This window comes from Entelurus aequoreus, linkage group LG03 (genome assembly GCF_033978785.1).
Source record: "Entelurus aequoreus isolate RoL-2023_Sb linkage group LG03, RoL_Eaeq_v1.1, whole genome shotgun sequence".
Taxonomy (NCBI): domain Eukaryota; kingdom Metazoa; phylum Chordata; class Actinopteri; order Syngnathiformes; family Syngnathidae; genus Entelurus; species Entelurus aequoreus.
Window position 1 is genome coordinate 93,301,645 of NC_084733.1, and position 13,636 is coordinate 93,315,280.

At 39.4% G+C, this 13,636-nt stretch overlaps 1 protein-coding gene across 4 annotated transcripts in view; it reads right to left on the minus strand.

The window, feature by feature from the left end:
* The window catches only part of enah (ENAH actin regulator), a 99,995-nt gene that overhangs the window by 45,535 nt on the left and 40,824 nt on the right, over positions 1 to 13,636 (minus strand). For 2 of the 4 annotated variants that reach the window (XM_062043267.1, XM_062043271.1), the window contains exon 1: positions 13,411 to 13,636. This exon is cut by the window's right edge. The exons of the other annotated variants lie outside the window; for them this stretch is intronic. In XM_062043267.1, the coding sequence (XP_061899251.1) occupies positions 13,411 to 13,586 (176 nt within the window). In that variant the 5' untranslated portion in view covers positions 13,587 to 13,636. The remainder of the gene's footprint in view (positions 1 to 13,410) is intronic. 4 annotated transcript variants of the gene reach the window in all.

A 13,636-nucleotide genomic window follows, 5' to 3' on the forward strand; every position in this document is an offset into this window, starting at 1 on the left:
ATTTTAAAGCATTTATCGGACATCTCTACTCACAACCTCCCATCTCAGGGCGGACACTCTAACCACTAGGCCACCGAGTAGGTAGTATTTCTACCTTCACCCACCCATTCACACACTGATGGCGGGAGCTGCCATTCAAGGCCCTAACCACCACCCATCAGGAGCAAGGGTGAAGTGTCTTGCTCAAGGACACAACGGACGTGACGGGGTTGGCAGAAGCTGGGGAATCGAACCGGGAACCCTCAGGTTGCTGGCACGGCCACTCTCCCAACATGCGCCACGTCATTCTCGTGTACGACTTTATTCGACGCTGCCACAGAAAGACGTAACTTAACTTTGTCTCGTTTTGTCCACCACATGTTTTATACTGTGCGTGAATGCACAACGGTGAGCTTTGTTGATGTTATCGACTTGTTGGAGTGCTAGTCAAGCATATTTTTGCTAAACGATGCTAACATGCTATTTGGGCTATTTATGAGTTATCTCACCCTCCGAGAAGTTGGGGGATGTTGCCTATCATTCACAACTTCTATGAGAAACAGTAAGACAAATGTTTTTGGTTTTTATTTATAATAATATAATAATCATCTCGTTGTAGGTGGTTAGCAATGCAGCTAATGGGAGCAATCAATTCTGCCTCTAAATCACTTTAAAAATGCATTGAAAAACAGTCAACAATACTTCATTTACGTTGTGTAACATGTATAACAACCAAACTGTAGCTACATGGTGATTGTAAGAGTGAACACTGAGGAACTATTTTTCTAGCGTAGTAACACATCGGCGTGCTACGGTTTGTGGCCGTAAAAGCTAGCTACGGCAAGAGATAAGCTAGCTTCTACGTCAACACCCCAATCGGGTTTGAGTTTATACTGCACAACACAATGTGATACTCTGTAAAACATGAACAATCATAGCACTGTCGACTTTTGAGAAAATTAGAGGATTTTAAGTGCGCCTTATAGTCCGAAAAATACGCTAAGTGCATTCATAAAAAGAAATTCTCCATAATGAAGCAGAGGCATTAATGTGTTCAGAATCAAGCGTTTCCTAAATTGTAGGGCAAAACAGGACCGGTTTATTTTGAAATGTAGTAGAAAGTCCCCGGTCAACTGTTCTTACAGAACCTCACGTGTACAGTACAAAGACAACTGGACCCTTCTTTTAAGGCGGAACAAAACAACAAGAAGTCAAAGACCACTGGACCCTTCTTTTAAGGCGGAACAAAACAACAAGAAGTCAAAGACCACTGGACCTTTCTTTTAAGGCGGAACAAAACAACAAGAAGTCAAAGACCACTGGACCTTTCTTTTAAGGCGGAACAAAACAACAAGAAGTCAAAGACCACTGGACCTTTCTTTTAAGGCGGAACAAAACAAGAAGAAATCAAAGACCACTGGACCTTTCTTTTAAGGCGGAACAAAACAAGAAGAAGTCAAAGACCACTGGACCTTTCTTTTAAGGCGGAACAAAACAACAAGAAGTCAAAGACCACTGGACCTTTCTTTTAAGGTGGAACAAAACAAGAAGAAATCAAAGACCACTGGACCTTTCTTTTAAGGCGGAACAAAACAAGAAGAAGTCAAAGACCACTGGACCTTTCTTTTAAGGCGGACCAAAACAAGAAGAAGTCAAACACCACTGGAACTTTCTTTTAAGGCAGAAAAAACAACAAGAAGTCAAAGACCACTGGAACTTTCTTTTAAGGCGGAACAAAACAACAAGAAGTAAAAGACCACTGGAACTTTCTTTTAAGGCAGAAAAAACAACAAGAAGTCAAAGACCACTGGAACTTTCTTTTAAGGCAGAACAAAACAACAAGAAGTCAAAGACCACTGGACCTTTCTTTTAAGGCGGAACAAAACAACAAGAAGTCAAAGACCACTGGACCTTTCTTTTAAGGCGGAACAAAACAAGAAGAATTCAAAGACAACTGGACCTTTCTTTTAAGGCAGAACAAAACAACAAGAAGTCAAAGACCACTGGAACTTTCTTTTAAGGCAGAACAAAACAAGAAGAAGTCAAAGACCACTGGACCTTTCGTTTAAGGCAGAACAAAACAACAAGAAGTCAAAGACCACTGGACCTTTCTTTTAAGGCGGAACAAAACAAGAAGAAGTCAAAGACCACTGGACCTTTCTTTTAAGGCGGAACAAAACAACAAGAAGTCAAAGACCACTGGACCTTTCTTTTAAGGCAGAAAAAACAACAAGAAGTCAAAGACCACTGGAACTTTCTTTTAAGGCAGAAAAAACAACAAGAAGTCAAAGACCACTGGACCTTTCTTTTAAGGCAGAACAAAACAACAAGAAGTCAAAGACCACTGGACCTTTCTTTTAAGGCGGAACAAAACAACAAGAAGTCAAAGACCACTGGACCTTTCTTTTAAGGCGGAACAAAACAACAAGAAGTCAAAGACCACTGGACCTTTCTTTTAAGGCAGAAAAAACAACAAGAAGTCAAAGACCACTGGAACTTTCTTTTAAGGCAGAAAAAACAACAAGAAGTCAAAGACCACTGGAACTTTCTTTTAAGGCAGAACAAAACAACAAGAAGTCAAAGACCACTGGACCTTTCTTTTAAGGCGGAACAAAACAAGAAGAAGTCAAAGACCACTGGAACTTTCTTTTAAGGCAGAAAAAACAACAAGAAGTCAAAGACCACTGGAACTTTCTTTTAAGGCAGAACAAAACAACAAGAAGTCAAAGACCACTGGAACTTTCTTTTAAGGCAGAACAAAACAACAAGAAGTCAAAGACCACTGGACCTTTCTTTTAAGGCGGAACAAAACAAGAAAAAGTCAAAGACCACTGGACCTTTCTTTTAAGGCGGAACAAAACAACAAGAAGTCAAAGACCACTGGACCTTTCTTTTAAGGCGGAACAAAACAACAAGAAGTCAAAGACCACTGGACCTTTCTTTTAAGGCGGAACAAAACAACAAGAAGTCAAAGACCACTGAACCTTTCTTTTAGGGCAGAACAAAACAACAAGAAGTCAAAGACCACTGGACCTTTCTTTTAGGGCAGAACAAAACAACAAGAAGTCAAATAAGAACAAAATAGTAAGACGTATAAGGAGTGAGACTCGAAACAAAGTCTTGGGAAAAGCTTTCAAAGAAACTCCAGATCTGATTTTGTGAGACCACAAAGGTGTCAGGTTTTGACTACACCGTGGCACTATGCACAGTGGTGGTCTATGGAGGGTGTGGCACTATGCACAGTGGTGGTCTATGGAGGGTGTGGCACTATGCACAGTGGTGGTCTATGGCGTGTGTGGCACTATGCACAGTGGTGGTCTATGGCGGGTGTTTCCAGGGTTGAGAGTACAGACTGTGTGTTCCTTGGCAAACTGCGAGTTTTAACGAGGGTTCAATCACGTTACCTTTTCACACCGACACAGGGCGCACATTCACAAGGACGCAGGTCTGGACTTTATTAGAATGCAATCCTCGGGTTGAAGTTGTGCAAGCCAACAATTTACTGCCTTCAGTTGTGATGCTAACAGTAGACTAAGGTAAACATCCTGTCCGAGTTGGTGAATACATGACTTGTGTCCACCAAAACCTGTCCAATGTCTTACGGATATTTAAATGTCCTTTTTAGTACGTACAGGTTTCGATTGATGACGTGACCAGGGGGCGTGTCTTCATTGTGATGAGGGGCGTGTCTTCATTGTGATGAGGGGCGTGATATTACAAAGATTCTTATACGTATTAAAAATGTAATTTTTTGGGGTAATTTCTACGTTTTATTTTGTTAAATTATCACTGGAGGACGAGGAATAGCTAAACATGCTTCACTACACACCGTAGGAGGATACAATAGCTCACCGCCGTCACAATGTAAACAAATGCCATGGGTGGATCTACACTGTAATGATACCAAGTACAAGAGCGTATCTAGTCGATACTACTATGATTACATCGATATTTTTTTTAATCCTTTTTAAAAAAATTCATATTATGTTTATAAAGTCAGTAAATATGTCCCTGGACACATGAGGACTTTGAATATGACCAATGTATGATCCTGTAACTACTTGGTATCACATCCATACCTAAATGTGTGGTATCATCCAAAACTAATGTCAAGTATCAAAGAAGAGAAGAATAAGTGATTATTACATTTGAACAGAAGTGTAGATAGAACATGTTCAAACAGAAAATAAGCAGATATTAACAGTAAATGAACAAGTGGATTCATAATCCATTTTTACAGTTTGTCCCTCATAATGTGTACAAAATAATAGGTGTATAAATGATACAATATAGATAGATAGATAGTACTTTATTGATTCCTTCAGGAGAGTTCCCTCAGAAAATGTAAATGTTACAGTTCAGCAGACTAATTAGGAGTCTTTGTTTGTTTACTTACTACTAAACCAAACTTGCAAGTAGCATTATCACTGGAGGACGAGGAATATCTAAACATGCTTCACTACACACCGTAGGAGGATACAATAGCTCACCGCCGTCACAATGTAAACAAACGCCATGGGCGGATCTACACTGTAATGATACCAAGTACAAGAGCGTATCTAGTCGATACTACTATGATTACATCGATATTTTTTTTTATCCTTTTTTAAAAATTCATATTATGTTTATAAAGTCAGTAAATACGTCCCTGGACACATGAGGACTTTGAATATGACCAATGTATGATCTTGTAACTACTTGGTATCACATCCATACCTAAATGTGTGGTATCATCCAAAACTAATGTCAAGTATCAAAGAAGAGAAGAATAAGTGATTATTACATTTGAACAGAAGTGTAGATAGAACATGTTCAAACAGAAAATAAGCAGATATTAACAGTAAATGAACAAATAATCATTTTTTACAGTTTGTCCCTCATAATGTGTAGAAAATAATAGGTGTATAAATGACACAATATGTTACTGCATAGACTAATTAGGAGTTGGTGCCTTCCACCACGTTGACAGGTGTGTATAGTTCGGGTAAACACTCACTCACACACCTGCTGTTTACGAGTAAGACCACAAGAATAGCAGCACACATATTTGCACACAAAAAGGTGAAATCTCACTTTAAGCTTCAGAGAAATGATGGAGACAATATAAGCTCCCTTTCTGCGTTAACAGTAAATACCTCAGATGTCCCACTTCAAGGATGACCTCTCAAAATACCACCATTGATGTCACCACATGACCATGGCTGGGGAAATACTACACACAAACACATTTACCCGGCATTGAAGCACATCAACAGTGTACAAAAGGGGCTATTTTCTGGCGCATTTGAAAATCAATAAACCCGCATCGGCGATTAAAACATATCTTATGTGGTAAACCTGAAAAAATAAAGAAATATTTGAACCCACAATTTGTATGTAGGACACATGGTCTCACAAGATGTAGTTTCTCTTTAAATATCCTTCTTGAAAATGGAATTGCAAATATACACAACCCGAAAGCAGTGAAGTTGTCACGTTGTGTAAGTCGTAAATAAAAAGGGAACACGATGATTTGCAAATCAACTTATATTCAATTGAATATAAGTTGAATATAAGCGAAACGTTTCTGGGTGTTGTTGATAAATGGGTGTGGCTTTTGCACAGGAGAGTTTTAACTTGCACTTACAGATGTAGCGACCGACTGTAGTTACTGACAGTGGCTTTTCTGAAGTGTTCCTGAGCCCATGTGGTGATATCCTTTACACACCGATGTGGCTTGTTGATGCAGTACCGCCTGAGGGATGGAAGGTGTGTAATATCATGGCTTACGTGCAGTGATTTCTCCACATTCTCTGAACCTTTTGATGATATTATGGAGCGTAGATGGTGAAATCCCTCAATTCCTTGTTGAGAAATGTTGTCCTTCAACAATTTGCTCAGGCATTTGTTGACAAAGTGGTGACCCTCGCCCCCGTCCTTGTTTGTGAACGACTGAGCATTTCATGGAAGCTGCTTTTATACCCAATCATGGCACCCACCTGTTCCCAATTAGCCCGTTCACCTGTGGGATGTTCCAAATAAGATGAGCATTCCTCAACTTCCTCACTCTTTTTTGCCACTTGTGCCAGCTTTTTTTAAAACACGTCACAGGCATCAAATTCCAAATGAGCTAATATTTGCTAAAAATAACAAAGTTTACCAGTTTGAACGTTAAATATCTTGTCTTTGCAGTCTATTCAATTGAATATAAGTTGAACAGGATTTGTTGTATTCTCTTTTTATTTACCATTTACACAACGTGACAACTTCACCGCTTTTGGGTAGTGTAAATCTGCCACCTAATCGATGTTTTGTTCTCCTTCTTTGTGGGTTAAAAAAGTATCTATATTACATAAATCCGCGGTCAAAGCGGTGAGTGTCCAATGACAGGAGGCGTTGAAGGTGAGGCCAGCTAGAAGGTCTTCCTGACAACAACTGGTGATCTGATTGGCTATGGCATATGTCTATCAAACCTCCACCATTCCCACATTTTTCAAGCTATTCAAAGCATTCCACCTTCAACACATTCCACTCATCCTGGACATTCAAACTACCATTTTTCCAAGTTCCAAACAAATTCAATGCAGAAATTCCCAGAATTCCCAGGTTTCCAAACCCTATTTTCACCCTTTTTTTCTGTCTCCTCCCACATTTTTCAACCCACTTCAACCGTCCAAACGTTCCTCTTAAGTTGTTTTTTGACCTGAAAAACTCCCGGTTTTCCCAAAATTCCAGGAATTCCGTAATACCATTTCTCAATTCAACATGTTGCTACTTCAACATTTCTCAACCGTTTTGAAAAATTCCAACACCAACCATTTCAGACTCATTCAGAACATTCTATTTAAAAAAAAAATTTTTTTTTAATCATTTTCGAAAAAAATCCCTCTTTTCCCAAAATTCCCAAATTTCCATGAAATTCCCATTGAAAAGAATGGGACATTTTCCAAAGTTCCACAACTCCCACATTTTTCATCCCATTCAAATCGTTCCAATGTCAAAATATTCAACATGTTCAGGAATTGTGTGCTCTACTTCAATAATTATTTTTAAGAATTCCCGGATTTCCTAGACTTCCCAGTTTTAGGGACATTTTCCCCATTTAAAACAAATTATCCATTTTTCAAACTTCCACAGTTCCCACATTTTTCAACCCATTCAAACCATTCCACCTTCAACACATTCAACTCATCCTGGACATTCAAACAACCATTTTTCCACGTTCAACACATTTCCAGGAATTCCTGTTTTTTCCCAACCTTTTTTCATCCGACGACCCCTTTCACATTTTTCAACCCACCGTCAAAACTTTCCTCTTAGTCAGGACAAAAAAACAAGTTGGTTTAAAAACTTGAAAAACTCCCGGTTTTCTTGAAATTCCGTAATACCATTTTTCAATTAAAAAACTGTAACTACTGCAACATTTCAGTCTATCAACTGTATGTGGCCGTTGACTTACAGTGCACACACATTGTTGATTCTGAAGGCAGATTTGGTACAGCATGGCAACAAAAGATAGCTGAATTCTGATTGGATACAAACTCTAAGCTAACAACAACAACGGGACTGGGAGGAGCAGAATATGACATGAAGACTATTAAATACTTTTACAGGTTTAGGGAAAGTCAATTACTTTGATCTTTAATTATGATCATGAATTCTGGTTCTGTTAGGCCTTGCTGGCCCACCACTGCATTTATTACATTTGTTCTGAAAGTGTCTTTATAATTCCAGAGTGTCTTCAATATAGAAGTCAGCCAAGTATCTGAACCAGGCCCTCAGGGAGTCCGGCAGTAGCTACACCAGCACCAGGACATCAATCCCTGGAACAAGCTCTCAAAGTCCACACGGAGGTTTTTCTACTTGTATTTATTTGGATTTTTGTACGCCATAGGAAAAGGTATGGTATGTACTTCGGTTTTAAAGGTGAACTGCACTTAAACTCACAATATGTTTGTGTCTATGCTTCACTGCTGAGAGTATTTGGCAAGCGCCGTTTTGTCCTACTAAATTCGCCGGCCCTTGAACTCACCATAGTTGCGTGGACTGTGACGCGACAGTTTGTTTACGTGTAAATGGTAAATGGGTTATACTTGTATGGCGCTTTTCTACCGTCAAGGTACTCAAAGCGCTTTGACACCATTTAAAAGTTAAAGTAGTGAAGTGAATTATATTTATATAGCGCTTTTCTCTAGTGACCCAAAGCGCTTTTCCATAGTGAAAGCCAATATCTAAGTTACATTCAAAGCAGAGTGGGTGACACTGGGTAAAGTGTCTTGCCCAAGGACACAACGGCAGTGACTAGGATGGCTGGAGCGGGGATCGAACCTGGAACCCTCAAGTTGCTGGCACGGCCGCTCTACCAATCGAGCTGTACCGCCCCGGAAAGTACCAATGATTGTCACACACGCACACTTGGTGTGGTGAAATTATTCTCTGACCCATCACCCTTGATCACCCCCTGGGAGGTGAGGGGAGCAGCGAGCAGCAGCGGTGGCTGCGCCCAGGGAATCATTTTTGGTGATTTAACCCCCAATTCCAAGCCTTGATGCTGAGTGCCAATGGCTCCCATTTTTATAGTCTTTGGTATGACTCGGCCGGGGTTTGAACTCACGACATACCCATCTGAAGGCGCACACTCTAACCACTAGGCCACCGAGTGGGTGGTATTTCCACATTCACCCATTCACCCACTGATGGCGGGAACTGGCCCCTAACCACCACCCATCAGGAGCAAGAAGCTGGGGGGGGGGAATCAAACCAGGAACCCTCAGGTTGCTGGCACGGCCACTCTCCCAACACGCGGCACGTTGTTCTCGTGTACGACTTTCTTCGACGCTGCCACAGAAAGACGTAACTCATGCCGCTCCTTCTTGGTCTCGTTTTGTCCACCAAATGTTTTACACTGTGCGTGGATGCACGACGGTGAGCTTTGTTGATGTTATTGACTTGTTGGAGTGCGAGTCAGGCCTATTTTAGCTAATCGATGCTAACATGCTACTTGGGCTATTTATGAGTTATCTCACCCTCTGAGAAGTTGGGGAATTTTGCCCATCGTTCACAACTTCTATGAGAAACAGTAAGACAAATGTTTTTGTTTTTTATTTTTTGGCATTCTTAATACGTAATAATCGTCTCGTGGCTAGGTGGCTAGCAATGCAGCTAATGGGAGCAATCAATTCTGCCTCTAAATCACTTTAAAAATGCATTGAAAAACTGTAGCTACATTGTTATCGTAAGAGCGAACACTGAGGAAATCTCTTTCTAGCGTACTAACTGTGGAGAATGCATAAATGTTTAAGAGTTCTTTCTTTATTCATAGTCATGTTTGGAGCAGCTAGTATTTTTCCATGTATACTTGTTTCTCTTTGTCTGCAGATGTCTGTGTAGTGTTTTAGGCATCGGAATGTGAGAGAGATGCATCCCCCTCCTTATCTTATCGGTGTTGGGGAAGGGGGAGGCATTCCTTTCTGGGGGTGGGGGGGGACTGTTTTCGTATTCAATAAATTGTCTCTTCCCGTTTGAATGTTAGACCATTTCGAGATGCCAGGTATGACCGCATTGGTGTGGACTGGTCTCCTAAAGCTTTAGTAAAACTTGATAATATTCATATTCTGTCTTGATGGTCCTTTTTACTCAGCATATATGTCATCTAAAGTGACCAGTGACTTTAATTCCCTGAGAGGGAAGGCTGGTCAGACGCAACATAACACATCGGCGTGCTACGGTATTGGCGGTAAAAGCTAGCTACGGCAAGAGATAAGCTAGCTTCTACGTCAACACCCGAATCGGGTTTGAGTTTATACTGCACAACACAATGTGATAGGACACTACTCTGTAAAACATAAACAATCATATTACAGTATCTGTAAAGTATTATTTCATGTTTTGTTTGTACAAAAGTATTTACATTAGGGCTGCAACTAACGATTAATTTGATAATGGATTAATCTGTCGATTACTACTTCGATTAATCGATTAATAATCGGATAAAAGAGACAAACTACATTTCTATCCTTTCCAGTATATTATTGGAAAAAAAAACAGCATACTGGCACCATACTTATTTTGATTATTGTTTCTCAGCTGTTTGTACATGTTGCAGTTTATAAATAAAGGTTTATTTAAAAAAAAAAAAAAAAAAAAAAAAAAAAATTTAAAGAGCCTCTGCGCATGCGCATAGCATAGATCCAACGTATCGATGACTAAATCAATCGGCAACTATTTTTATAATCGATTTTAATCGATTTTAATCGATTAGTTGTTGCAGCCCTAATTTACATAAGTACCAAAATATTGGTATGGAGACAGCACTAGCACCGATACATGCACTGATGCGCTCCTTTTGCTTACGACTTGCACAAATTGGGGGAAATGATCCAAATTGGCTTTATTGGCTTGGCTTTGGTCCAAAATAAAAATGAACAACATGACAAAATGCAAACATAATAACTGAAAGAGTCAACGCGCCAACTGAATAGTGAATTATATTTATATAGCGCTTTTCTCTAGTGACTCAAAGCCCTTTTTACATAGTGAAACCCGACATCTAGGTTCCATTTAAAGCAGGGTGGGTGGCACTGGGAGCAGGCGGGTCAAGTGTCTTGCCCAAGGACACCACGGCAGTGACTAGGGCGGGGGGTCAGCAATCCGTGGCTCTTTAGTGCCGCCCTAGTGGCTACCTGGAGCATTTTTTAAAAAATGATTGAAAATGGAAAAACATATTTGGTGAAAATCGTTTTGTCCTTCTAATTTCGGCGGTCCTTGAACTCATCATAGTGTGGGCTGTGACGCAACAGTTTGTTTACCTGTCAAATCTTCCACTCCTCCTTGGTCTCATTTTGTCCACCAAAAGTTTTATGCTGTGCGTGAATGCGCAAAGGTGCGCTTTGTTGATGTTATTGACTTGTTGGAGTGCTAATCAGGCATATTTGGTCAGCGCATGACTACAAGCTAACCAATGCTAACATGCTATGTAGCAGGGGTCACCAACGCGGTGCCCGCGGGCACCAGGTAGCCCGTAAGGACCAGATGAGTAGCCCGCTGGCCTGTTCTAAAAATAGCTCAAATAGCAGCACTTACCAGTGAGCTGCCTCTATTTTTTAAATTGTATTTATTTACTAGCAAGCTGGTCTCGCTTTGCCAGACATTTTTAATTCTAAGAGAGACAAAACTCAAATAGAATTTGAAAATCCAAGAAAATATTTTAAAGACTTGGTCTTCACTTGTTTAAATAAATTCATTATTTTTTTTACTTTGCTTCTTATAACTTTCAGAAAGACAATTTTAGAGAAAAAATACAACCTTAAAAATGATTTTAGGATTTTTAAACACATATACCTTTTTACCTTTTAAATTCCTTCCTCTTCTTTCCTGACAATTGAAATCAATGTTCAAGTAAATTTATTTTTTTTATTGTAAAGAATAATAAATACATTTTAATTTAATTATTCATTTTAGCTTCTGTTTTTTCGACGAAGAATATTTGTGAAATATTTCTTCAAACTTATTATGATTAAAATTCAAAAAAAAATATTCTGGCAAATCTAGAAAATCCGTAGGATGAAATTTAAATCTTATTTCAAAGTCTTTTGAATTTCTTTTTAAAATTTTGTTCTGGAAAATCTAGAAGAAATAATGATTTGTCTTTGTTAGAAATATATATATATTTTAACCTATTTAAAACATGTCATCAAAATTTTAAAATTAATCTTAATCAGGAAAAATGACTAATGATGTTCCATAAATTCTTTTTTTAATTTTTTCAAAAAGATTCAAATTAGCTAGTTTTTCTCTTCTTTTTTTTCGGTTGAATTTTGAATTTTAAAGAGTCGAAATTGAAGATAAACTATGTTTCAAAATTTAATTGTCATTTTTTTGTGTGTTTTCTCCTCTTTTAAACCGTTCAATTAAGTGTAAATGTCATTAATTATTAATAATAACATAGAGTTAAAGGTAAATTGAGCAAATTGGCTATTTCTGGCAATTTATTGAAGTGTGTATCAAACTGGTAGCCCTTCGCATTAATCACTACCCAAGAAGTAGCTCTTGCTTTCAAAAAGGTTGGTGACCCCTGCCATGCTAACATGCTATGTAGGCTAGCTGTATGTACACATTGCATCATTATGCCTCATTTGTAGCTATATTTGAGCTAATTTATTATCCTTTACTTTTATCCTCTCTGTATATAATTTAGTTTTCATGTTTCAAGACACATTATCTGTATGTAATATCGGCTGAAATTCAGATAGTTGTTTGTGTGCCGTGTTGTTCCAGACCACAGCAAACATTAGCAACATTTCTGTCAACGAAGACTTGCTTAAGCTCTGCGAAACATAGTCATTTTGATAGTAGGCTATTATAGCTAATATAGACACTTACTTACGTATATACGGCTTTTCTGATAGTTGTTTGTGTGCCGTGTTGTTCCAGACCACAGCAAACATTAGCAACATTTCTGTCAACGAAGACTTGCTTAAGCCTGCGTAACATAGTCATTTTGATAGTAGGCTATTATAGCTAATATAGACACTTACTTACGTATATACGGCTTTTCTGATAGTTGTTTGTGTGCCATGTTGTTCCAGACCACAGCAAACATTAGCAACATTTCTGTCAACGAAGACTTGCTTAAGCTCTGCCAAACATAGTCATTTTGATAGTAGGCTATTATAGCTAATATAGACACTTACTTACGTATATATACGGCTTTTCTGATAGTTGTTTGTGTGCCATGTTGTTCCAGACCACAGCAAACATTAGCAACATGTCTGTCAACGAAGACTTGCTTAAGCCTGCGTAACATAGTCATTTTGATAGTAGGCTATTATAGCTAATATAGACACTTACTTACGTATATACGGCTTTTCTGATAGTTGTTTGTGTGCCGTGTTGTTCCAGACCACAGCAAACATTAGCAACATTTCTGTCAACGAAGACTTGCTTAAGCTCTGCGAAACATAGTCATTTTGATACTAGGCTATTATAGCTAATATAGACACTTACTTACGTATATACGGTTTTTCATTTTTTGTGGCTCGAGACATGTTTGTTTTTTCTATTTTTGTTCCAATATGGCTCTTTCGACGTTTTGGGTTGCCGACCCCTGGACTAGGGGATCGAACCTGGAACCCTCAAGTTGCCGGCACGGCCACTCTACCGACCCGAGCCATACCGAACATGGTTGTTAGGAATTGGAAAAGGGGCTATGATGAATGAAGCTGGGGGTCTTCGGGACGTATCGTGTCAACAAATATAATCATGTCATCAATAAAGCCAAATAGTTACTTCTTCACTCATTCCAACTGAAATAAAGTCTCGTGGCTTGAAGGAAGAGAACTGCTCAGCTTCACGTCTCATCTCATTTATGAGTCTTCCGGCGGCGTGGACTAGACACCACCACACCACCACAACATCACCACCACAACCACAACAACAACAACAAGTACATACCGGTGAATTTCCATTTTAGACGCCAGAGCACATCTCTGGTCGTGGACGCTCGTGGACGGCTTGTAAAGTAGACCCGAGGACTGGATCTGTAGACCCGAGGACTGGATCTGTAGACCCGAGGACTGGATCTGTAGACCCGAGGACTGGATCTGTAGACCCGAGGACTGGATCTGCATGGCTCCTCACTGCGACCTTGCACTCCCTCCAGTCACTAACACCCAGCCAG